We start from the raw sequence: 27718 nt of genomic DNA on the forward strand, positions 1-27718 counted from the left end.
AATCAACTACAGTATGAACCTTTTATAGTGTCTAACTCTCTATAAAGCGTAATTTGAACTAAGTCTTGCTCCTTGCAGCAATACATTAATAGCGATGTGAACAGGATTACGCAGAGAGTAATACACTAGTTTGTTTTAAAGGAAAATTTTGATAAACTGATAGTTGAAGAATTTCTTGTGATAATCTGGCATAGTGTGAAAATGTCGCCGTTTAAGAAAATCCGCAATAGTACGAAAATGTCGGTAGCTAAGAACAAAGAAGTGTCCGATGAATTGTTAATTATGCCAGGGTGGAATAAAGCCCCCTATAATATATTGGCCGCTGAGTGGTCACAGTGTGGTGAATATGAGTATATGGGTAGAAATGGGCATAAGTTGTATTGTGTTTGTCATTGGGTAGCCTATTCTGAACGAATTGTGTAAAAACCGCGGTACTAAGAGTTTTTCTTATCTATACATAATTCGCTCATTATTGGAAGTCTGGTGTACAGTAAATACAATCCCAATTTCTACTTCACATATTATCAGTCCGTATAGGAATGAAGAAAAAAAACAACCCCTTAGTGAGTGTGAATTTGCAGTTTTGTAAGGTGGGGGCAAGTGTATTACATTCTGGGTTAATCTTAAATAGTCAGCCCAGGTTATTTACACACAATAGAAGATGGTCACAGGCAGTGGAACCTGTTATACAGCTTTGCTATCTATCTGGAGAAGTTTCTCTGTAGACTAGAGGGCCTACTTGTCTTTGCAAAGAAATGTGAATTGAGAATTGGTTATATTTGGCTGCACAAGAAAAAGCCCCTATGTTGTATTATATTAAATATATATATACTTTGTTCAATATGGGAAGTTCTATGAACAGTAAATACAATCCCAGTTTCTACTTCACATGAGATACTTGTGTTATATGGTGTGTATACTGTCCGGTGGCTAGAAATGAAATGAGGCAAGAAAGACCAAACGCTGAGCCAGACCACAGGGGGTGGAGCTAGGTGATGTAAGGAGATGGGAGGGAAGAACAATAGGAAGAGGTGTTCCTCCACCCTCAACACAGACCAGCCTAGCTGAGAAGTATACGTCTTGTAATTACTAATAATTAATGCTGTTTGAAGTCTGAATGTTTTAGTTGCTTATTAATATCTTAGCTATTGTTTCATAGAGATAAAATTCAGTGTCATAGAAAGGAAGACAGACGCTGATGAAATAAGAAACTTGTAATGAATTATGTGAATTATACGGTCTTAAAAATAGAGAATATAGGGATTTTAAGATATATATATATATATTTTTGCTTTTTGTGTAAATCTCAGTTCTGTGATTGGTTGGACGTCTATATCACTGCTAAATGCTGTTAGTACTGCACTGTCTCTGAGAGAATGTTCTGTAGGAGAGACATGCAGACGACCAGCATCAAGGGGTGGAGCTAGATAATGTAAAAGTAGGTAATGTTTCATCCTTCTTTTGTCTACAAAAGGAGGGGGTGAGGAGCTTGGGCAGTTAGGAAATTTTTTTCTTCTTAAATTTGATGAGACATTGCAGGCAGGATCAGATTAATAATGAATTTGCTTAAAGAATATCATATTCCAATATGAATACATGTTTGTGGATTATTCTGCCTTGTTGTAATTCATGTCTGTTATTTGTACTAATATCTTACAAGCCTTATCTGCATCCATCAAATTTTCACCGGATGGATCGGTACGGGTTGAGACCTCAAGTGACAGTTCAGAGGAGGTTTGTAAACTAACTGCTCTCTTGGTAGATCCGGCTCATGCATTTGTCTTGATAGCTACTGCAGAAACTCAGCTTTCCGCAGGTCCTGACAAATAGTAAGCCACCTCCAAGACAAACTCCAATTCCTGAGTCATTGCTTAGCACAAGGAACTGGATATCTGACATAGGTGATCCAGGTATTGCAGGTCAGCAATTTCTAAATTTTTAAATTTAATTTTTATATTTTTTTTTTTTGCAACAAGGTTCTGATCTATTTTAATAGAATACCAGCTTGATTATCTAGCAGTAATTGGTGCAAGGGGTTTCAGGAGTGCCGATTCAGCTGGCAGAAACTGAACCGCTAGAGGTAATGTTTAAAGGCTCGTGATGCCTCATGCGCTTCCTTGTGCTGGAAAGTCCTGAAAGCATATTGGGAACCGATGTGATGGGACCCTTGGGATGTTGTATTGAACTTCACCCGTCCGGTGAGGCTCGTATACACCCCGGGTCTGAAAGTCACCTGACCTTCTGTCGGATGGCAGCAGACCTAGCGACACCTCTCCCTGTCCTCACTCTTACGCACGCAGAAGAACAAGTTCTTAGTGTCGTTCCTTCGAGCCTTTGGGCTACCAGTCAGATGGACCTCGGCAGACTGTCTGTATTTGTTTGTATTTAATTTCAGAGGAAAGCAGTACTGTTGGATAGTGCTGCCACAAGGGGCACAGTATAGCCCAATACCAGTTCACCAGATTCATGAAACTGGTATTAGACGCCTGGCCAATTCGCGAGGGCACCGCCCTCTTGTAATATGTTGATGATTTGTTTTTATTTTCTTTTATGTACTGCTGACACAAATAGTTACCTCAATGCATCACTAAGCCTTTTGTGTTTCCTCCATCAGAGTAGAATGGCTGCAAAGCCAGCAAAGAGAAACTTCTTAGATCACACCATGGTGATCTACACCCCACATGACATACATGGTATCCTGACACAGGTAAGCCGTAGACATCTGTCCCGTGCTAGACAGATCAAAATGGATCATGCAGTACACTCTTCATCCAATGTCTCATTTCAACGTTGCACCACTTTGAATCCGGCCACCTTATTGCCATTAGGTGACACTGATTCAAATGGGGGAGTAAGTACAGAGGACCAGCTTTTTGCAAATTCTCTGACTGATGATGAAGAGGAGGCCTTTGACGCAGAACACCAGCATGATTGTGACAGCTGGGTTCGCACATGTCACTGACAAACCCCTCCTAAACCCCCACCTTGAAATGTTTGTGGATGGATCTAGATACCTGAATGACGAAGGAAGGTTTGTAACAGGTTTTGAAGTAGTCACACTGAATGAGATACTTGTACAAAAGCCACTGCCGTCATACATGTCAGCGCAGGAACTGAGGCCTGTACGATTGAAAAAGGTACCACTGCTAATATCTACACTGATTCCAGGCTCGTCTTTGGTACTGCACACGATTATGGACCCATTTGGTGGTCCAGGAGCTTTCTCACGGCACAAGGCAAGCCCATTAAGCTATCATGTTGCCAGGACAGGTGGCCATAATAAAGGTTAAAGCACACACGCAGGGGCAGTCACCAGAGAACAAGGGGATAGGGCAGCCAAGGCTGCAGCCCTCCTGGACAGTACGCAAGACCCCTTGTGCTGTAAGTTGGATCTTGGTCCCACCACTCTTGTTGATTTGGGATTTGGCGTCCTACGGGACGTAGATGATGTACCAGCGGCTGCCTACACCCACCTCGCCGTCCTAGCTCACGGGAAAGTGCATACCTCTCGGAATGCCATGGTTTCTGTTGTGGACAAGGTATGGTATGCTCCAGGGTTCGACAGGTTGGCGAAGGCATATGTGAAGGCATGTGAAGTGACCACTGTATCCTATTCAGAGATTACAAATCGATTACATCCAGCTCTCCAAATCAGGCAGGTATGAGTACGTTCTTGTGTGCGTGGACCTGTTCAAAGCCACCGCACAATGTACAGTGGCTAAACTTGTGTCAGAACTTGTATGTAGATTTGGGGTACTAGAGACAATTGAGAGTGACAGAGGTACACATTTTACAGGTGAAGTGATGCGAGAGGTGATATCAGCCCTTGGGGTGGAACAAGCGTTTTACACTCCATACCACCCGCAGAGTTGAAAGAACTAAAACGGTATGCTTAAGTTAAAAGAAGTGTTTGGCTCTATGCCAAGATTAGGCCTGTACCATCCACAGGCCCTGCAGCAGGGGTGTGATAAGGTTATTGAATATGTACAAGAATTATGTCGTAAACTGAAAATAACACACGGTCTAGTGTTTTCCCCAATTCCAGACCCTGACAACCTAGAGGGGACTCATTTCTTGCCGCCTGGAGACTGGGTGGTCGCAAAAAGACACGTAGTAAAGGCCTTGGACCCAAGGTTTGACGACCATACCAAGTTCTGTTGTCAACGCCTACTTCTGTAAAAGTGGATACATGCCTCCCACTGCAAGAAAGTTCCCGAGCCAGAGGAAAAGTGATGGGTGGGATCCCGGCGTTGTTTGGGTGGGGGGGTAATGGACATTTTGACTTTGACTTCTGCATTTTGTCTTATTGGACTGTCTTCTTATTGGGAAACACCACTACGAACGATCCACATGGAGAAGCGATGGACTGGATGGGCAAATATTTCCCACACATGTATGCCCAACCTCAGGAGTGGAGAGGACATTTTGCGGACTTTTCTATTATCTGTCCCCACTCCTGTAGAGACTCTTCGAGACATATACTCAATAGTTCACAATGATAGTGATGTAGTAGATGACAATGTTGTTCAGGAAAACACCTTCCTTAATTTATTTGAATATTGTCCCCATTGCGATACCATTGAATATACACATTGGACGAATATAACTCGGTTTTAGGTGAGAAATGTTGCGTTGGCTGAAGAATGTTGTAATTTTACTTGTGACTCTAATGAAATCGGGAAATGCCAACGAATTAAGGCAACAGAAGTAACAACTACTCTGCAATCGTCCGACTAGTATAATCTTATGTGTATATATATATATTGCAATTAAGGTAATAATTTTATGCACAGCTAAATGTACTGAATGCCGATTTTCTACACCCCTTTAAGTGTCTAATATGACGATGACGATATTGATGTTGATAAATCTAAGATTACTGTATTGTAAACTTGATTGACTTGCAATATTTGATATTATGTCTTCATATCTTGATGGACATAGAGTGCACCATTCCTACCTGGGAACCCGGCACCTATGGGTGACAGAACCAGGAGATAATGGTGGCTCTGATGTCCAAATGGGGGAATGATAGGGGTCAATCAATATTAATCAATAACCTAACATAAGAAAGATAAGGAAACAGTGTAATGAATGTGACATTAGTTATTTGGTTATATAATGTTATGTATTATATGTAAAACATTCCGGAAGTTGCTAGTTGAATTTGGATATAGAATCATATGTAAAAAGGTATATTCAAGCGTTTATTTGAATATTGATTTTAGAATACTAAATGTATGATTAATTAGATTTTATTCAGCTATCTTACTGAATACCAACTTATCAACTTTGTGCTGACTCCCGAGTAGGTGGCTGAACCAGTTTTGTCTATGTGAAAACTAGAAACAATGTCCCCTCTTTTGATGTGCAAATTGTTGATGGATCTTTAAGATTACATTCTGATTAAGTAGGTACTCAGCCAGCCAGGAGACAACCTTTATTATCACATGTAATTGTTTTATGTATAGTTCAAACAGCTTTGTTGATACCTTTTGTTTAAAAGGCTTTGGATTTACAGCCCTATTGTAATCTGTTGGAATGAGGGTTTGGTCAGCAAAAGTAGAATGAAACTAGGTATTGGAAACGCCTTCTTTCCAACTTGCATATAAACTAGCAATGTACAACAATAAACAGAATTCATTCTGATTTACTAAGTCTGTGTATAGTGGGTCATTATGGTTCTCAACTATGAGTACTCTATATAATATTTCCTCTTAATTTGGATACAGGCAACATTCGCATTTCGGTTTGCGTTCCAGACCCCCCACACTATATAACGTCCCCCATCCTCCCCGGCGGTCTCACCTCTCCCTTGTGTTACTATATAACGTCCCCCTCCCTGGCGGTCTCACCTCTCCCTTGTGTTACTATATAACGTCCCCCATCCTCCCCGGCGGTCTCACCTCTCCCTTGTGTTACTATATAACGTCCCCCCCTCCCCGGTGGTCTCACCTCTCCCTTGTGTTACTGTATAACGTCCCCCATCCTCCCCGGCGGTCTCACCTCTCCCTTGTGTTACTATATAACGTCCCCCCCTCCCCGGTGGTCTCACCTCTCCCCTGTGTTACTATATAACGTCCCCCATCCTCCCCGGCGGTCTCACCTCTCCCTTGTGTTACTATATAACGTCCCCCATCCCCCCCGGCGGTCTCACCTCTCCCTTGTGTTACTGTATAACATCCCCCATCCTCCCCGGCGGTCTCACCTCTCCCTTGTGTTACTGTATTACGTCCCCCATCCTCCCCGGGGGTCTCACCTCTCCCTTGTGTTACTATATAACGTCCCCCATCCTCCCCGGCGGTCTCACCTCTCCCTTGTGTTACTGTATAACGTCCCCCATCCTCCCCGGGGGTCTCACCTCTCCCTTGTGTTACTATATAACGTCCCCCATCCTCCCCGGCGGTCTCACCTCTCCCTTGTGTTACTGTATAACATCCCCCATCCTCCCCTGGCGGTCTCACCTCTCCCTTGTGTTACTATATAACGTCCCCCATCCCCCCCGGCGGTCTCACCTCTCCCTTGTGTTACTATATAACGTCCCCCTCCCCGGCGGTCTCACCTCTCCCTTGTGTTACTGTATAACGTCCCCCATCCTCCCCGGTGGTCTCACCTCTCCCTTGTGTTACTATATAACGTCCCCCATCCTCCCCGGTGGTCTCACCTCTCCCTTGTGTTACTGTATAACGTCCCCCATCCTCCCCGGTGGTCTCACCTCTCCCTTGTGTTACTATATAACGTCCCCCATCCTCCCCGGTGGTCTTACCTCTCCCTTGTGTTACTATATAACGTCCCCCATCCCCCCCGGCGGTCTCACCTCTCCCTTGTGTTACTGTATAATGTCCCCCCTCCCCGGTTCTCTCACCTCTCCTGTCAGCAGCTCTATGATCTTGTGGGTGAGCTCCAGGATCTTCTGCTCGTGGTCTCTAACATTAGTCGCTGACTTCTGCTGAGGCAGCGGTACGGAGGTCTAATCAGACAAACAGACAGACATAATCTGACAGCAGGATACGTTCCGATCTCTATGTTATCGCCTATCCAGGGATGCCCCCAGCACTTTCTGCTGAGACCCCCTCCAATCTAGAGGACAGGACTCGTGTCCCCCATCCTTCTATCACTGTGGGGGGCGCTCCATTCATTTCAGTGAGAGTGATGGAACTACTGGAGCGGGTGCTGCTTCAGTTCCACTGAAAGTCAATGTAGCCTGGTGCGTTGGCATGACCAGCCCTCCCCCAGGCTCCTCCTCGCTGCGGGGGTGCAGCGAGCCTCCAGGGATGTCGACGGGGGTCTGAATGGCAAGCTGTCCCCATGGTGTGGCTAAGAGATGACATTAAAGGGGGCTGCCGCTCACCTCTCCGGTCAGCAGGTAGATGATGTCCAGGGTGAGGCGCAGGACCCTCGCCGTCATCTCACCGCTCTCTCCATCCATTGTGTGGCCTTCAGGAAGTCAGTGGATAGCGGTGCCCGGCTTCTGGCACAGGGCATGAAGACCCCCGAACATGAAGACCCCTGAGGAGACCGTGCATTAGTGAGGCCTGTTACAGGTGTCTGATGCACAAGTGGCCTGTGAAGGCCCAGATGTCCGCGGATCGTCTACTTACAGGACATCTAACCAGCGGAGCGGCGCAGCGTGGCGCTAACCTGGGGGAGTGCGGTACGAGGTCTGCCTAGATAGACTGGTGTGCCCGCGGGATCGGTGCCAGAGGCCGTACTAGAAGCTCTCCGACCCTGTGAGGGGCTCCTGCCATCTATCATACTGCCTTGGGCAATGGCTTCTTGTCTGCTCAGACACGCTGCACTCGGTCCGGGGGACCGGCGGAACTGTGCGGACAGTGGGGGGGAGGGGGAGACCGGCGGAACCGTGCGGACAGTGTGTGTGTGTGTGTGGATAGTTTGTGGGGGGGGGGACTGGCAGAACCGTGCGGACAGTGGGGGGGGAGGGGGAGACTGGCGGAACTGTGCGGACAGTGGGGGGGAGGGGGGGGGGGGGGGAGACTGGCGGAACTGTGCGGACAGTGGGGGGGAGGGGGGGGGGGGGGGGGAGACTGGCGGAACCGTGCGCAGTGTGGGGGGGAACCGTGCGGACAGTTTGGGGGGAGGAAACCCGGCAGAACAGTGCGGAGTGAAATGTCAGTTTTGGCCTGGTGTCTGCGGGATTGGGCAGTGCCCGCGGGCGTGAGGCTTACAAGGTGGGCTCATCATTGTGAGGAGCTGTTACCATCCTGGCCCACGGCAGGAAACACGTTAGTCAATGTTACAGTGTACCGACAGGACGTACAAACAAACGCTCCTCACATGTGCTTCCAGAATAAAGGCAGCAGCCGGCGGTGCAAACATGTGACTACAGAGGAAAGCGGGAGCGGCGGAGCCGTCACTAAGGGGTTAACCATGAGCGAGCAACCGGGGGAGATCACTAGGAGCGGGCACAAGGGGCGAGGATGAGACCACTAGGAGCGGGCACAAGGGGCGAGGATCAGATCACTAGGAGCGGGCACAAGGGGCGAGGATGAGACCACTAGGAGCGGGCACAAGGGGCGAGGATCAGATCACTAGGAGCGGGCACAAGGGGCGAGGATGAGATCACTAGGAGCGGGCACAAGGGGCGAGGCTCAGATCACTAGGAGCGGGCACAAGGGGCGAGGCTCAGATCACTAGGAGCGGGCACAAGGGGCGAGGATGAGATCACTAGGAGCGGGCACAAGGGGCGAGGATGAGATCACTAGGAGCGGGCACAAGGGGCGAGGATGAGATCACTAGGAGCGGGCACAAGGGGCGAGGCTGAGATCACTAGGAGCAGGCACAAGGGGCGAGGCTCAGATCACTAGGAGCGGGCACAAGGGGCGAGGATGAGATCACTAGGAGCGGGCACAAGGGGCGAGGATGAGATCACTAGGAGCGGGCACAAGGGGCGAGGATGAGATCACTAGGAGCGGGCACAAGGGGCGAGGCTGAGATCACTAGGAGCAGGCACAAGGGGCGAGGATGAGATCACTAGGAGCGGGCACAAGGGGCGAGGCTCAGATCACTAGGAGCGGGCACAAGGGGCGAGGCTCAGATCACTAGGAGCGGGCACAAGGGGCGAGGCTCAGATCACTAGGAGCGGGCACAAGGGGCGAGGATCAGATCACTAGGAGCGGGCACAAGGGGCGAGGATCAGATCACTAGGAGCGGGCACAAGGGGCGAGGATGAGATCACTAGGAGCGGGCACAAGGGGCGAGGATGAGATCACTAGGAGCGGGCACAAGGGGCGAGGCTCAGATCACTAGGAGCGGGCACAAGGGGCGAGGATGAGATCACTAGGAGCGGGCACAAGGGGCGAGGATGAGATCACTAGGAGCGGGCACAAGGGGCGAGGATGAGATCACTAGGAGCGGGCACAAGGGGCGAGGCTGAGATCACTAGGAGCGGGCACAAGGGGCGAGGATGAGATCACTAGGAGCGGGCACAAGGGGCGAGGCTGAGATCACTAGGAGCGGGCACAAGGGGCGAGGATCAGATCACTAGGAGCGGGCACAAGGGGCGAGGCTCAGATCACTAGGAGCGGGCACAAGGGGCGAGGACCAGATCACTAGGAGCGGGCACAAGGGGCGAGGCTCAGATCACTAGGAGCGGGCACAAGGGGCGAGGACCAGATCACTAGGAGCGGGCACAAGGGGCGAGGCTCAGATCACTAGGAGCGGGCACCAGGGGCGAGGATGAGATCACTAGGAGCGGGCACAAGGGGCGAGGATCAACAAGTGGTGCCGACACTAAGCAGCTCAACCCCCCCCCCCCCCCCGGCGCAGACAGGAAACACCCCCCCTCCCCCAACCCCCAATTCACGGCGCAGACAGAAGCCCCCCGCCCCCCCCCCTCCCCCCGCGGCGGGGTCACAGGTCACATGCAGCCCTAAAAACAATAGAGAGATTTCTAAAACGAAAAAGTTGCATCCCCGCCAAATGTCGTCCACGAGGTTGTGAGGAGCCGGATGTAACATGAGCCACACCGCGGTGTATAACCCCAGAGGGGGACCGGGGCCGCCACTACCTGCACTGGCCGCCAACTGCCAGCTGCTCGAGGACCTGCAAGAGGTCATCGACATGTGATCAGTCACGTGTGTGGGAGGAGACTAGCTACAAGCTGGGCTAAAGGACCTTTGATGATGTCATAAGCAGGTGATCAGTCACGTGTGTGGGAGGAGTCACGCTTCTGGCTGTCTTTCTACGGGAGATTCAAGTAGTTTGGTCCAGCTGTGGGCGGCCATGCAGCATATCTATCTGCTGTAGATTCCAACCACCAGAGCCGGCCCTAGCCCCGTATACATTATATACTGCCCCGCCGTACCCGTATACGATATACATTATATACTATACCCCGTATACATTATATACTGCCCCGCCGTACCCGTATACATGATATACATTATATACTGCCCCGCCATACCCGTATACATTATAAACTGCCCCGCCGTACCCGTATACATTCTATACTGCCCCGCCGTACCCGTATACATGATATACATTATATACTGCCCCGCCATACCCGTATACATTATATGCCATACCCGTATACATTATAAACTGCCCCGCCGTACCCGTACACATTCTATACTGCCGCACCGTACCCGTATACATGATATACATTATATACTGCCCCGCCGTACCCGTATACATGATATACATTATATACTGCCCCGCCATACCCGTATACATTATAAACTGCCCCGCCGTACCCGTATACATTCTATACTGCCCCGCCGTACCCGTATACATGATATACATTATATACTGCCCCGCCATACCCGTATACATTATATGCCATACCCGTATACATTATAAACTGCCCCGCCGTACCCGTATACATTCTATACTGCCGCACCGTACCCGTATACATGATATACATTATATACTGCCCCGCCGTACCCGTATACATGATATACATTATATACTGCCCCGCCATACCCGTATACATTATATGCCATACCCGTATACATTATAAACTGCCCCGCCGTACCCGTATACATTCTATACTGCCGCACCGTACCCGTATACATGATATACATTATATACTGCCCCGCCGTACCCGTATACATGATATACATTATATACTGCCCCGCCATACCCGTATACATTATATGCCATACCCGTATACATTATAAACTGCCCCGCCGTACCCATATACATTATATACTGCCCCGCCGTACCCGTATACATTATATATTGCCGCACCGTACCCGTATACATTATATACTGCCGCACCGTACCCGTATACATGATATACATTATATACTGTACCCCGTATACATTATATACTGCCCCGCCGTACCCGTATACATGATATACATTATATACTGTACCCCGTATACATTATATACTGCCGCACCGTACCCGTATACATGATATACATTATATACTGTACCCCGTATACATTATATACTGCCCCGCCGTACCCATATACATTATATACTGCCGCGCCGTACCCGTATACATGATATACATTATATACTGTACCCCGTATACATTATATACTGCCGCACCGTACCCGTATACATGATATACATTATATACTGTACCCCGTATACATTATATACTGCCCCGCCGTACCCGTATACGTTATAAACTGCCCCGCCGTACCCATATACATTATATACTGCCCCGCCGTACCCGTATACATTATATACTGTACCCCGTATACATTATATACTGCCCGCCGTACCCATATACATTATATACTGCCCCGCCGTACCCGTATACATTATATACTGCCCCGCCGTACCCATATACATTATATACTGTACCCCATATACATTATATACTGCCCCGCCGTACCCATATACGTTATAAACTGCCCCGCCGTACCCATATACATTATATACTGCCCCGCCGTACCCGTATACATGATATACAGCCCCGCCGTACCCGTATACATGATATACATTATATATTGTACCCCGTATACATTATATACTGCCCCGCCGTACCCATATACATTATATACTGTACCCTGTATAAATTATATACCGCCCGCCGTACCCTGTATACATTATATACTGTACCCTGTATACATTATATACCGCCCCGCCGTACCCTGTATACAGTATATACCGCCCCACCGTACCCTGTATACATTATATACTGCCGCGCCGTACCCATATACACTATATACCGCCCCGCCGTACCCGTATACACTATATACCGCCCCGCCGTACCCGTATACACTATATACTGCCCCGCCGTACCCGTATACATTATATACTGCCCCGCCATACCCATATACATTATATACTGTACCCCGTATACATTATATACTGCCCCGCCGTACCCGTATACGTTATAAACTGCCCCGCCGTACCCATATACATTATATACTGCATGAGCCGCCAACAGCTGTACCAACCACTAGAGCCGACCCACCAACCACCATTATATACTGCCCTGCCGTACTCGTATACATTATATACTGCCCCGCTGTACTCTGTATACATTATATACGGCCCGCCGTACCCCCGTATACATTATATACTGCCCCGCCGAACCCCCCGTATACATTATATACTGCCCCGCCGTACCCCCGTATACATTATATACTGCCCCGCCGTACCCATATACATTATATACTGTACCCCATATACATTATATACTGCCCCGCCGTACCCATATACGTTATAAACTGCCCCGCCGTACCCATATACATTATATACTGCCCCGCCGTACCCATATACATTATATACTGCCCCGCCGTACCCGTATACATGATATACAGCCCCGCCGTACCCGTATACATGATATACATTATATATTGTACCCCGTATACATTATATACTGCCCCGCCGTACCCATATACATTATATACTGTACCCTGTATACATTATATACCGCCCGCCGTACCCTGTATACATTATATACTGTACCCTGTATACATTATATACCGCCCCGCCGTACCCTGTATACAGTATATACCGCCCCACCGTACCCGTATACACTATATACCGCCGCGCCGTACCCGTATACACTATATACCGCCCCGCCGTACCCGTATACACTATATACCGCCCCGCCGTACCCGTATACACTATATACTGCCCCGCCGTACCCGTATACACTATATACTGCCCCGCCATACCCATATACATTATATACTGTACCCCGTATACATTATATACTGCCCCGCCGTACCCGTATACGTTATAAACTGCCCCGCCGTACCCATATACATTATATACTGCATGAGCTGCCAACAGCTGTACCAACCACTAGAGCCGACCCACCAACCACCATTATATACTGCCCTGCCGTACTCGTATACATTATATACTGCCCCGCTGTACTCTGTATACATTATATACGGCCCGCCGTACCCCCGTATACATTATATACTGCCCCGCCGAACTCCCCGTATACATTATATACTGCCCCGCCGTACCCCCGTATACATTATATACTGCCCCGCCGTACCCCCGTATACATTATATACTGCCCCGCCGTACCCCCGTATACATTATATACTGCCCCGCCGTACCCCCCGTATACATTATATACTGCCCCGCCGTACCCCCCGTATACATTATGTCATGGCATATAAAGTGTTAAGTTTCAGAATGCAATAAGTTTATGTTTCTTACCTTGTATTGGACTATTGACCCTTAAATAGAAGACTAAAACCTATGCTCTGTAGGGAACTAGGATTGTAAGATAAGAAGTCAACAGACAAATTAAATAATGCTAAGCTATGTTAACAGAGAAGACACACAGCGATAGCAGAACTATTGTCTAATGCAGCAGCAATATCCTGACGTAGGTAATTCTGTGTGTGAGACGGGCCTTAAGAGCTCTGAGACTATTTGGTAGATGTCAATAAGCTTTATGACCAGTAAGCTTTGTCACCTATGTAACACTAATCTTTGTACCAAGTAACTCTTGAATCCGCCTTCTTCTTTCTGTATAAGAGTTGGTAATGTTGATAATAAAGTAGAATTCATTGAGTTCTCATGGAGAAGTGTCCTGACATAACATGGAGGGATTTCATGCTATTGATAGATAATGCTAGCAAATCTCCTCATCACGGGCTTCCATATCTACCAATTTGGCACCTGGCCACGAGGTCATCAAATCGGTACCGGTGTGGTCCGATAACAGCTATATACTGCCTCGCCATACCCCGTATACATTATATGCTGCATGAGCCGCCAACAGCTGTACAAACCACCAGAGCCGGCCCTAGTCCCGTATACATTATATACTGCCTTGCTGTACCCGTATACATTATATACTGCTCCGCCGTACCCATATACATTATATAACCCCTGCCGTACCCATATACGTTATACAGCCTCGCCGAACCCGTATACATCATATACAGCCCTGCCGTACCCTGTATACATTATATACAGCCTCGCCGTACCCCGTATACATTATATACAGCCTCGCCGTACCCCGTATACATTATATACAGCCTCGCCGTACCCCGTATACATTATATACAGCCCCGCCGTACCCCGTATACATTATATACAGCCCCGCCGTACCCCGTATACATTATATACGGCCCCGCCGTACCCCGTATACATTATATGCCATACCCATATACATTATACACAGCCTTGCCATACCCTGTATACATTATATACTGCCCGCCGTACCCCGTATACATTATATACCGCCCCGCCGTACCCGTATACATTATATACCGCCCCGCCATACCCCGTATACATTATATGCCATACCCGTATACATTATACACAGCCTTGCCATACACTGTATACATTATATACTGCCCCGCCGTACCCCGTATACATTATATGTTGTACACCGTATGAATTATACACTGCCCCGCCATACCCCGTATACATTATATACAGCTCCGACGTGCCCCGTATACATTATATACAGCCTCGCCGTATACATTATATGCCGTACCCAGTTTACATTATATACAGCCCCGCCCAACCCCCGTATGCATTGTACACAGCCCCGCCCCACCCCCCGTATACATTGTACACAGCCCCGCCCCACCCCCGTATACATTGTACACAGCCTCGCCCCCCCCCCCCAAAAATACATTGTACACAGCCTCGCCCCACCCCCCGTATACATTGTACACAGCCTCGCCCCACCCCCGTATACATTGTACACAGCCTCGCCCTACCCCCCCCGTATACATTGTACACAGCCTCGCCCTACCCCCCCCGTATACATTGTACACAGCCTCGCCCCACCCACGTATACATTGTACACAGCCTCGCCCTACCCCCCCCCCCGTATACATTGTACACAGCCTCTCCCTACCCCCCCCCCGTATACATTGTACACAGCCTCTCCCTACCCCCCCCGTATACATTGTACACAGCCTCGCCCTACCCCCCCCCCCCGTATACATTGTACACAGCCTCGCCCTACCCCCCCCCCTGTATACATTGTACACAGCCTCTCCCTACCCCCCCGTATACATTGTACACAGCCTCTCCCTACCCCCCCCGTATACATTGTACACAGCCTCTCCCTACCCCCCCCCGTATACATTGTACACAGCCTCTCCCTACCCCCCCGTATACATTGTACACAGCCTCTCCCTACCCCCCCGTATACATTGTATACAGCCTCTCCCTACCCCCCCGTATACATTGTACACAGCCTCTCCCTACCCCCCCCGTATACATTGTACACAGCCTCTCCCTACCCCCCCGTATACATTGTACACAGCCTCTCCCTACCCCCCCGTATACATTGTACACAGCCTCTCCCTACCCCCCGTATACATTGTACACAGCCTCTCCCTACCCCCCGTATACATTTTATACAGCCCCTCCCTACCCCCCGTATACATTTTATACAGCCCCTCCCTACCCCCCGTATACATTTTATACAGCCCCTCCCTACCCCCTGTATACATTATATACAGCCTCACCCCACCCCCGTATACATTATATACAGCTTCACCCCACCCCGTATACATTATATACAGCCTCACCCCACCCCCGTATACATTATATACAGCCCGCCGTACCCCGTATACATTGTATACAGCCTTGCCATATTCCCAATATACATAATAAACAGCCTCGCCATATCCCCCATATACACTATATACAGCCTCGGCATATCCCTCATATACAATCATATACAGCCCCGGCATACCCCGCATACATTATATACAGCCCCGACGTACCCCATATACATAATATACAGCCCTGCTGTACCCCATATACAATATATACAGCCTTGTCCTATTCCCCATATACATTATATACAGCCTTGTCCTATTCCCCATATACATTATATACAGCCTCGGCCTATCCCTCATATACAATTATATATAGCCCTGCCCAACCCTGCATACATTATACACAGCCTCGCCCTACTTGGTATACATTATATACAGTCCCGTAATACCCCATATACATTATATACAGCCCTGCCGTACCCCCGTATACATTATATACAGCCTCGCTCTAGCCCGTATACATTATATACAGCCTTGCCCTACCTTGTATATATTATTTATAGCCCCGGCATACCTCGTATACATTATATACAGTCCCATCAGACCCCATATACATTATATACAGCCCTGCTGTACCCCATATACAATATATACAGCCTTGTCCTATTCCCCATATACATTATATACAGCCTCGGCCTATCCCTCATATACAATTATATATAGCCCTGCCCAACCCTGCATACATTATACACAGCCTCGCCCTACTTGGTATACATTATATACAGTCCCGTAATACCCCATATACATTATATACAGCCCTGCCGTACCCCCGTATACATTATATACAGCCTCGCTCTAGCCCGTATACATTATATACAGCCTTGCCCTACCTTGTATATATTATTTATAGCCCCGGCATACCTCGTATACATTATATACCGTCCCATCATACCCCATATACATTATATACAGCATCGCCCTATTCCGTATACATTATATACAGTCCCGCCATACCCCATATACATTAAATACAGCCTCGCCATACCCGGTATACATTATATACAGCCCTGCTCTACCCTGTATGCATTATGTACACCCCACTGTCCACCATATACATTATATACACACTCGCTGTACGCCGTATATATTATATACAGCCCTATACCGTATACATTACACCCCGCAGCTCTACATATAAATATCCAGCAGGTCTTTTAATCCCACCAAATCCGGTTCTGTTGCTGAAGACGACCCGGTTCCTCGTTCAGTCCAGTTTTGTTGTTCCCCTTTTAGGGGCTCAGGTGATGAAGCTTTAGAGCCCCCCTATAGAGGAGTCGCCTCTTACTTCAGGTTAGTTATGCCAGTAATACATACATCGAGACATGAATAAATATACCTACAGAACAAACAGGATAAAAGACAAAGCGCCCGGGTGACAACTAACATGCGGGGCGGTATACATTATATATACAGCGGCTGCGCTCGGATGACAACATGCGGGACGGTATACATTATATATACAGCGGCTGCGCTCGGATGACATGTGTCCGCCCTCTCCCAAAGTGGGTCACAAATCTACTGGACCTTTTCGGATTGCTGCAAAGATTAAGCGGGTCGCTTGAAAGTCCCTAACAGACTAAAGACGCATCCGGTATCCCATATGTCAAGGGGAAGCGATCCACCGCCTCCACCGGGGTTAAGAGGAAGCCATGGTGGACCAGTGTGGTGGGAGCCGGAGCGCGGGGCTCACAAGGGCATACGAGATATCTAGGGAAGCGGCCCCTAGGATGTCAGGATCCTGGAAGGAGGGGGGCCGCTTCATCGGACGCTGGCTGCCCTGCTGAGACTTGCAGCTGACCCCGGCTATCACATGCTATGCCCCTGCCATGCCCTTTGGATGCCGCAGTGAGACTTTTGATGTCATGCCCGGTTGCTGACCCTGGCTATCACATGCTATGCCCCTGCCATGCCCTTTGGATGCTACAGTGAGACTTTTGATGTCATGCCCGGTTGCTGACCCCAGTTATCACATGCTATGCCCCTGCCATGCCCTTTGGATGCCGCAGTGAGACTTTTGATGTCATGCCCGGTTGCTGACCCTGGCTATCACGAATCCTCCCAAATTGCCATTAGGAACCACTGACAGTTGTTCTACTTCAGAAGGGTGTAGAGAAGGCATGCTGGGACCCTGGAGGGCTGTGGGGACTCTGGATCACCAATGGATTGGCAGTTATGGAAGCTGCTGTCAACCAGACTTCCACCGGACTCTGGGTAGTAGGTATGACAGAGACTGAGTGAGTGAAGGCGCGGCGGGAATCTCCCCTTAAAGAACGTTTGCGGGTCGCCCGCTGCAGCAGATCGCCTTCTCCGCAGGCCGCTTGCATCAAAACACATCTTGACTTTTCTGAACCCTTAAATACACTTTGTAAAAAAAATAATCCCGCCACGGGGAGGAGGAGGAGTTTTACTGCAAAACCCGGCATGCAGGTACATCTCAGCCTCGGGCCGCCTGCAGACGGGCGGAGCTGCATCGCTAAATCCGGAGTGGGATTCCACCGCCAGATTCTGCAGCAAATCCAGCCCATAGCATGCAATGACAATCCGCCATGCCCACGGGCGGAAATAGATTGCGATTTTCCACTCGTGGGTGCATGCTGCAATTTTGTGCGGACTACACACGGCCGGCTTCCATTGAAGTCAACGGAAGTATCTGTCCTGCGGGCCTTTCACAGTAAGCACTGAGGAAGTATCTCAGGATCCGCGTCATCGCCAAGTGCCAATGGCTACTGCGCATTCGCAACGGAGTGCCGTCTGAACAGAAGACACTGGACAGGTATGCAGGGGTCAGCAGCCGAGCCCCGGGTCGAACTCCGCTGTGGGGTCAGACCCACCTGTGTGCAGGAGGCCTTATATGCAAATGATTAGTTGTGACGCGAGTACATGAATGGTCTTGCCACCCTTGGCCTATAGGAGGCTCCTTGTGTGTAGTGACCTCTTCTTTCGCTTGTAGAGCTTGTTGGCCACTAGACGCCTCTATGACGCAGAGAAGAGATTTCACCCCGTTACCAGAGGGGGGCGCATTATTGGGATGTGAGAAGCTGGAGGGTCGTATCCATGAATTGTCCCCAACCGGGCCGTTCTGTACAGACTGCTAGGGGGTGTTGGGACCAGTGAATGGGGGTACACAAGGTGACTGGGCTCAGGATGCCCCCTACAGACCACCAGTAGAGAGGAGCATCTGACCAGACTGTTAGGAGGTGTTGGGACCAGTGGATGTGTGGGGGCACACAAGGTGACCGGGCTCAGGACGCCCCCTACAGACCACCAGTAGAGAGGAGCATCTGACCAGACTGTTAGGAGGTGTTGGGAATCAGTGGATGGGGGCACACAAGGTGACCGGGCTCAGGACGCCCCCTACAGACCACCAGTAAAAAGGAGCGTCTGATCAGACTGTTAGGAGGTGTTGGGGATCAGTGGATGGGGGCACACAAGGTGAGCGGGCTCAGGACGCCCCCTACAGACCACCAGTAAAAAGGAGCGTCTGATCAGACTGTTAGGAGGTGTTGGGGATCAGTGGATGTGTGGGGGCACACAAGGTGACCGGGCTCAGGACGCCCCCTACAGACCACCAGTAGAGAGGAGCATCTGACCAGACTGTTAGGAGGTGTTGGGACCAGTGGATGGTGGCACACAAGGTGACCGGGCTCAGGATGAACCTACAGACCACCAGTAGAGAGGAGCGTCTGACCAGACTGTTAGGAGGTGTTGGGACCAGTGGATGGGGGCACACAAGGTGACCGGGCTCAGGACGCCCCCTACAGACCACCAGTAGAGAGGAGCGTCTGATCGCCCGACAAGCTCCAATCATTCTGTTGTCCGCCATCCAGAGAGCAGTGGTGGTATCGTTACACCCCTGTGTCTTTTGGAACCATTTCCAGGCCTTTGGTCTCACAACATCCATTACATGTACAGCCTATGACACCCACCCACCATCCTGTCCATTGGCAGTGGCATTGTGAACGATGAAGCTGGACGCTACGCAGGGGAACCGGGTTTTCTTCAGCGATGAATCCAGGGTTAGTTTGGGTGCTGACGACGGCCGTGTTCATGTTTGGAGACCGCGGGGTGAGCTCCTCAATCCTGTCTTTACTGTGGAGCGGCACACTGCCCCCTGCTGGTGTGATTGTCTGAGGGGGGCCCAGTGCCTACCTAGTGGTACGATGGACAATGACCGCTCAGCAATATGTTGAGGACATCCGGCAGCCTCATGTGTTCCTCTCCTCGAAGGCCTTGAGCAGTAGACACCATTTTAACCCTTTCCCTTTTTGTCATAAGCACTTGTTATCTTACATCTACCGAAATGGTTCTATTGGCCAATAAATCAGGCTATGCAGCACCAGATTAACCAAAGAGAGGAAGAATCTAATGGCTGAAGGAAAACCCACAAAAACACTAATAATATCAGTGGGGTGTAAAGTCAGGTAGAGTGGAGACTAAGGCCTCGCTCACACCAGCGTGCTCTTAGCGCAGAACAGGCACGTGAAAAGATGGCGGCTCCTAGATACAATGGTGTTCTATGGAAACAGTCACAGGAAGGAATGGTAGAAGTACAAAATACTCCCACCTAACAAAGACAGGACATGCGTGACTGCAACACTGCACCTAAGGCCCGCTCTGCGTGAAAACATCGAACCTGACCCACCTAAGGCCCGCGCTGCGTGAAAACATCGGACCTGACCCACCTAAGGCCCGCGCTGCGTGGAAACATCACGCCGGGCCCATCTAAGGCCCGCGCTGCGTGGAAACATCACGTCGGGCCCATCTAAGGCCCGCTCTGCGTGAAAACATCGAACCTAACCCACCTAAGGCCCGCTCTGCGTGAAAACATCGAACCTAACCCACCTAAGGCCCGCGCTGCGTGAAAACATCGGACCTGACCCACCTAAGGCCCGCGCTGCGTGGAAACATCACATCGGGCCCATCTAAGGCCCGCGCTGCGTGAAAACATCACACCGGGCCCATGTAAGGCCCGCGCTGCGTGAAAACATCACGCCGGGCCCATCTAAGGCCCGCGCTGCGTGGAAACATCACGTCGGGCCCATCTAAGGCCCGCTCTGCGTGGAAACATCGAACCTAACCCACCTAAGGCCCGCTCTGCGTGAAAACATCGAACCTAACCCACCTAAGGCCCGCGCTGCGTGAAAACATCGGACCTGACCCACCTAAGGCCCGCGCTGCGTGGAAACATCACGTCGGGCCCATCTAAGGCCCGCGCTGCGTGAAAACATCACACCGGGCCCATGTAAGGCCCGCGCTGCGTGAAAACATCACACCGAGCCCATGTAAGGCCCGCGCTGCGTGAAAACATCACACCGGGCCCATGTAAGGCCCGCGCTGCGTGAAAACATCACACCGGGCCCATGTAAGGCCCGCGCTGCGTGAAAACATCACACCGGGCCCATGTAAGGCCCGCGCTGCGTGAAAACATCACACCGGGCCCATGTAAGGCCCGCGCTGCGTGAAAACATCACACCGGGCCCATGTAAGGCCCGCGCTGCGTGAAAACATCACACCGGGCCCATGTAAGGCCCGCGCTGCGTGAAAACATCACACCGGGCCCATGTAAGGCCCGCGCTGCGTGAAAAGATCAGACCTGACCCATCTGAGGCCCGCGCTGCGTGAAAACATCAGATCTGACCCATCTAAGGCCCGCGCTGCGTGAAAACATCATACCTGACCCATCTAAGGCCCGCGCTGCGTAAAAACATCAGACCTGACCCACCTAAGGCCCGCGCTGCGTGGGAGTTTCCATGGACCACATGCAGGACGCACCTCCGACCGCGTTGACGGGCTGGTTCACTGCTAATTAAGCTCCAGACTTAATAGCCGGAAATCAGCGGTTCACGCCATGTTTAGTGCAGTTCGCTGCAATCTTCTCACGCGCCTATACTGCGTCTGAACGAGGCTTAAAGACCAGTAACTGACAAGCTAAAATACATTAATGTACATACAGACAAGGCGGTCAAAACTTTGTGTTGTAAGCAAACTAAAAAGTTGGGTGGAGTGCTATATCCAGGGATTAACCCCATAGTGACCAGCAGCAGACAGTGAGGAAATCACCTCCTAATGGGGGCCTAGTGGAAGGATTGCATGGGCTTCCCCTTTTGGTGGAAGCGAGGATCCTGCTCTAACAGACAAGACTGGACAAACCACCACTTCTGCCCATATTACACGGAGTGTCAATACAGACTGCGGCATCTAAGTGGTTTCAGAGGGAGGGGCTTCCTCTGTAGCTCACTGATCACTGGATCATCATGGGTTTGTTGGGGGTCTGTCAACGCAGACCAGATGCGAATGTTGCCTGAGTCCAAATTAAGAGGAAATATTATATCGAGTACTCGTAGATGAGAACCATAAGAAGCCACTACACACACAGTCTAGTGATATCAGTGTGAATTCTAGTTTATTGTTGAACATTGCTTAGTCTTTATGCAAGATGGAAAGAAGGCGTTTCCAAATGTTACCTGATAATTAGTTTCAATCTACTTTTGCTGACCAAATCTACATTCCAACAGATTACAACATGGCTGTAAATCAAAAGCCTTCTAAACAAAAGGTATCAGCAAAACTGTTTGAAGTGGACATAAAACAGTTACATATGATAATAAAGATTGACTCCGTACTGTCTGAGTACATTATTTCTTCCCAAACCAGAATGTAATCTTCAAGGTCCATCAACAATTTGCACATCAAAAGAGGGGGCATTGTTTCTAGTTAAACACATAGAACTGGTTTTGGCCACCTACTTAGTATTCAGTACATTGTCAAAAGTTCGGACTTGAAGTCAAGAAGGCTGAATGAAATCTAATTAATCATACATTTAGTATTTTAAAATCAATATTCAAATAAACGCTTGAATATCCCTTTTTACATATGATTCTATATCCAAGTTCTACCAGCAACTTCCGGAATGTTTTCCATATAATACATAACATTATATAACCAAATATCTGATGGCACATTTATTACACTGCTTCCTTATCTTTCTTATTAAAAATATGATTGACCCCTATCAGGTTACCATGGCAGCCGGAGGCCTAACAATGGAACAGTGGCCACTGCCGCTGGGTCTGCCATGCTAGGAAATACACTAGGCCCTGCTGGAGGCCCGATTTAAGAGACCCGTCAGTGTACTAGTAAGAAGGCTAATACGCTGCACTACAGAAGCAGTGCGGTGCATTATGCCCGCGGTCACATCTCAAGACCCCTTGTAAAAATAATCAGTGTTTAAAAAAAAATCTACATTTGTTTTAAACAAAATGCTTTTTATTAAGTCCCCCCGCTGAATTTCCGCCGGTGCCCTCTGCCATAGGGTTGTATTAGATAACGCAATCCTATGCCGACAGCCGTGATTTGACCGTGTGAAAACACGCGCGAAAAACAAATCGCGGCATGTCCTATTTCTGTGTGAGCCTTATAGAGGACCGTACAGAAACGTCCCAAGTGACGCGCCGGCTCCGCCCTGCACCCGCTGGGCACATAGCAGATCGGGGAGCCGCCGGGAGCAGGTGAGCCGCGGTGGGCACTGCAGGGGCATGGCTCGCATCCCGCTGCGAGAACTGGTTTGTTCATCTGCCTCCCAGAAACATAGTATAAAGCAATCAGAATGGTATATATTCCCAAATATGGCATAAATTAAAAGTACAGCCCGTGCCGCAACAAACAAGCCCTCACACAGCTCTGTCGGCTGACAGTCGTGGGTCTTGGGATGCAAAAAACTATTTTTTTTCAATTGTTTTCCTTTTAAAAAAAAAAAAAAAAAACTGTATAAAATTTGGTGTCGCCATCCTCGCACCAACCCAGAAAACAAAACACTACACCTTCATAGAAACAGGATCGCCGGTTTCCATTCCACTAATCAAGTTAATCAATGGTGCCATTAAAAAATATACAAAAAACAAGCCCTCATATGGCATGAAAAAAGGTGACGATTCCGGGAATGCAACAATAAGAAAATGAAGACCGTCACTGGGGCCTAAATGAGCTGGTGACTAAGGAGTTCGTAAAATCCTTGGCCCAGCCGGTGAGGTGGTTGTCAGAGGTTCAGACTAGTGCAACGAGAAAGCATAGAACTCATCGTTACCCAGCCCAATTCACGGCCCAAGCACTTCTAGCAGTTTGTAAGGCTTCTTCCCTTCTGGAACATCCCAGTGAGACACACATGTAGGAGACTAATGGTGGCCCCTGGAACTGTAGGACTCCAGTGGTGATGGCGGAGTGTTGTAGCTCTTATCCTGTACCATATGGTCTCCGGAGACGGAGCACCAACATGTAAAGAGATAGTTAATAAGATATGCTACACATTACACGCCTGGTCTTATACCAAGGTGCGCACCTCTAATATAAATATTGTTACTGTGGCCCTAAACCGGCAGGCCCCCCCAACCACGCCAATGGTTGTTGACATCAGCCCATCCCCGACCCAACATGTGTCCACTGGAAGGAGAATTCCATCATAAATCAAAACTAGATTTCATTAACAAAAATTATCTGAATACATTCTAGCCCAATTTTCCAGTTTTAGAAAAAAGAGAATGTTCTCGTCCGGTGCGTCCTTTGGTGCGCAAACAAGCTGGAGCTCTTCATGAAGGATTTACCGCACTCGTCACAGTAGAACGGCTTCTCCCCTCCGTGGATCCTTTGATGTGAAACAAGGTTGGAACTTTTGATAAAACGTTTCCCACAAATGGAACATACAAAAGGCTTCTCTCCTGTGTGGGTGCGCTGGTGCGTGACCAGGATGGACTTCTGGTTGAAGCTCTTCCCACACTCCGAACAAGAGAAAGGCTTCTCGCCGGTGTGAATCCTCTGATGTCGGATGAGATGTGGCTTAGTGGAGAAATATTTCCCACATTCGAAACAGAAAAACTGATTGTCTCTTGGGTTAAACCTGGGCTGCCTGATCGAGTCAGAAGTCTTGGCAAACCTTTGTTCTTGTTCATAACTAACAAGTGGCTTTACCATCGAATGCTCCTTCGGTTGGATGGCCAAACTGGAGTTACCGGCGATTGATCTCCACCAGTTCAAACAATTCACTGCTTTATTTCCTACAGAATGCCTCAGATTCATAGGAAAGAGTGATCTGCTGGACAAGATCTCCCCATGTTCAGAGCAGTGGATCCCCGACAACTGATGGACGTCCCAGTTCTCATATTCCACAATCCCCATGTCTGTATATAGCTGCTCTACTGGTGTATACACATTGAGGCTACTTTCTTGACAAACGTCCAGAGGTACATAAAAGTCAGACTCTGGAAAGCTTCCATCATCCCAAGCCTCCAATTCCACTTCAGTGTGAGCATTGGAGTGCGGGACGTGACAAAAGCTGTTACCAGTCCCCGAATTGGTCGCATTTTCATCTTCATATGAGGTGGTTTCCTCTTTAATAGAAGTAGATGGACAATAGGTAGATAAGGAAAGGTTTCCACCACCTGAGGATATCAATGTGTCCTCAGCAAGGGCAGACGGACACTTCTGTGTAGGACAGTAATCCAAGTCCTTGAAGTCCTTTTCTCTAGGTGGCCCCGATTGTACGTGGGCTTCCATCACAGGGCTCTTCAGAATATCATATCCTTCCTGTTCCATTAGGGATTTTGGAGAACGGATTTGATCGTTGACATGATTGCAGGTAGAGAGAGGGTTCAGAACCGCAGATGAACCTTTATCATCGGTAGGGATACCTGTGTAATGTCAAACATAGCGATTACTCTTCACCACCTACAAGAACTAAGGACCCTAGTGGGGTCTGGAGTTTTACCATTTACAAAAGGAACCCAAATGAAACATGCCACCGTATTGTCTTATTAATAAACATGCTCAAGCATTCTTTTTCCACCATTTTCTTTACATAGTTATGAAGATAGGCATCTTGTTTGGGTTACAACAGCAGATCCAGAGAAGTACCTGGAGATGCGCTAAGTCACAAGGCCGGGGTTAGAGGAGCTCAGCCACATCACCCATATTAGTGGTGTGATCCAGGGGTATCTGCTTGACCTGCCCTGTTCATATACCCTCTTATGGACATCACAGCCGGCTCCACCACTTGGGACCTTCCACTATGATCCAAAATATTCTGGTGGGCTTTGTGCCGCCCTTGCACGGGGCAGGACCATTCACCTCAACGGCCGTCATCTAGCACTACATTTCTGGCATTTACTCCAGCATCTTGTCACCTATTCCATCTTGATCAAGAATATTTAAATGCTCAAACTATATTCTGCTGAGTATAAAGAAAGTGTTGGCCATGCGTGCAGCGCCACGTGTAGGGAGACGGGGGCGCCTGCAAAAAGACTGACCACAAACACCTGACTATAGGCTGGACCAGAATAAGGGACTGCAGATCACGGACACCCGGCTACTGCGGTGGGACAGACATTCAGTCCAGCGCTGGAGGAGGCCATTCTATGCCGCACTGTTCTGACGGACACCCGGCTACTGCGGTGGGACAGACATTCAGTCCAGCACTGGAGGAGGCCATTCCATGCCGCACTGTTCTGACGGACACCCGGCTACTGCGGTGGGACAGACGTTCAGCCCAGCGCTGGAGGAGGCCATTCCATGCCGCACGGTTCTGACGGACACCCGGCTACTGCGGTGGGACAGACGTTCAGCCCAGCGCTGGAGGAGGCCATTCCATGCCGCACTGTTCTGACGGACACCCGGCTACTGCGGTGGGACAGACGTTCAGCCCAGCGCTAGAGGAGGCCATTCCATGCCGCACTGTTCTGACGGACACCCGGCTACTGCGGTGGGACAGACGTTCAGCCCAGCGCTGGAGGAGGCCATTCCATGCCGCACTGTTCTGACGGACACCCGGCTACTGCGGTGGGACAGACGTTCAGCCCAGCGCTGGAGGAGGCCATTCCATGCCGCACGGTTCTGACGCACACCCGGCTACTGCGGTGGGAGAGACGTTCACCCCAGCGCTGGAGGAGGCCATTCCGTGCCGCACGGTTCTGACGGACACCCGGCTACTGGAGCTCTTTTGCTTAAGCAATAAATTAGTCAAATAACTATTTTACCAGTCATGACTACCCCCAAAATACCAGCTGTTTTCTGGAGTACCCCATACTGCAAGGGGTTGTCATTGGTGGGACATCCCCTTTAAAGGCTGAACCAATTTTGGCCCAAGGATCAGAACAAAGTTTTGCTTTTCCATCCTGGTATTTCATCAACCATAACATTGTGTTTAACGCCTTGATGCTGTTTGGTGCACGTCTACCCCATCCTGGGGTTTGTATGGAGTCGAATTGTGAGCCAATGCTGCTCCAGCGTCACCCGCCCACAACAGCCATGGTCAGCGCTGAAGCCCATTACGGCTGCTAACATATGAAATGACCCGATCAGAGTTTGGGGGGGCGATGTTAAGGGGCTCAAAGGTGAGGGAACAGGGAGTCTAGGAGCGGCGCTTCATACTCACCAGGCGCCCGCCCCTGCCCTGTGTGCCCTCTGGGCTTGTGCCCACCCATCTGATATAAATCCGCCTCCAGGCCTCTTCTTGCACCGCACTTTGCTGCAACTTTGGTGGCTGCTGTTGGTCATTAGATGAGACACATGCTCACCGCCGCCGGATCACCACATGGGAGTGTAATACAATCAGGGACCATCAGGCGGGTTACAATGTTACATCTGTGGGTGGCGCTGCCGTGCTTCAGGCATGCGCTGGAATGAGGGAAGTGTTGCTAAGCAACACTGCATACACCGTTAAGCTGCCAGAACGCCCGACAGACAGCGCGACCT

The 27718-nt window shown here is 49.4% G+C and overlaps 1 protein-coding gene across 1 annotated transcript in view; it reads right to left on the reverse strand.

Annotated features, from left to right (window-relative positions):
• The window catches only part of LOC136587451 (zinc finger protein 420-like), a 57321-nt gene that overhangs the window by 6017 nt on the left and 23586 nt on the right, over nucleotides 1-27718 (reverse strand). The window contains exons 5-7 of the mRNA XM_066586020.1: nucleotides 24506-25659; nucleotides 7352-7447; nucleotides 6866-6970 (exon numbers count right to left, since the gene is read on the reverse strand). Coding sequence (XP_066442117.1) covers nucleotides 6866-6970; nucleotides 7352-7447; nucleotides 24506-25659 — 1355 coding nt within the window. The remainder of the gene's footprint in view (nucleotides 1-6865; nucleotides 6971-7351; nucleotides 7448-24505; nucleotides 25660-27718) is intronic.

The sequence above is a fragment of the Eleutherodactylus coqui genome, chromosome 13 (genome assembly GCF_035609145.1).
Source record: "Eleutherodactylus coqui strain aEleCoq1 chromosome 13, aEleCoq1.hap1, whole genome shotgun sequence".
Classification (NCBI taxonomy): Eukaryota; Metazoa; Chordata; class Amphibia; order Anura; family Eleutherodactylidae; genus Eleutherodactylus; species Eleutherodactylus coqui.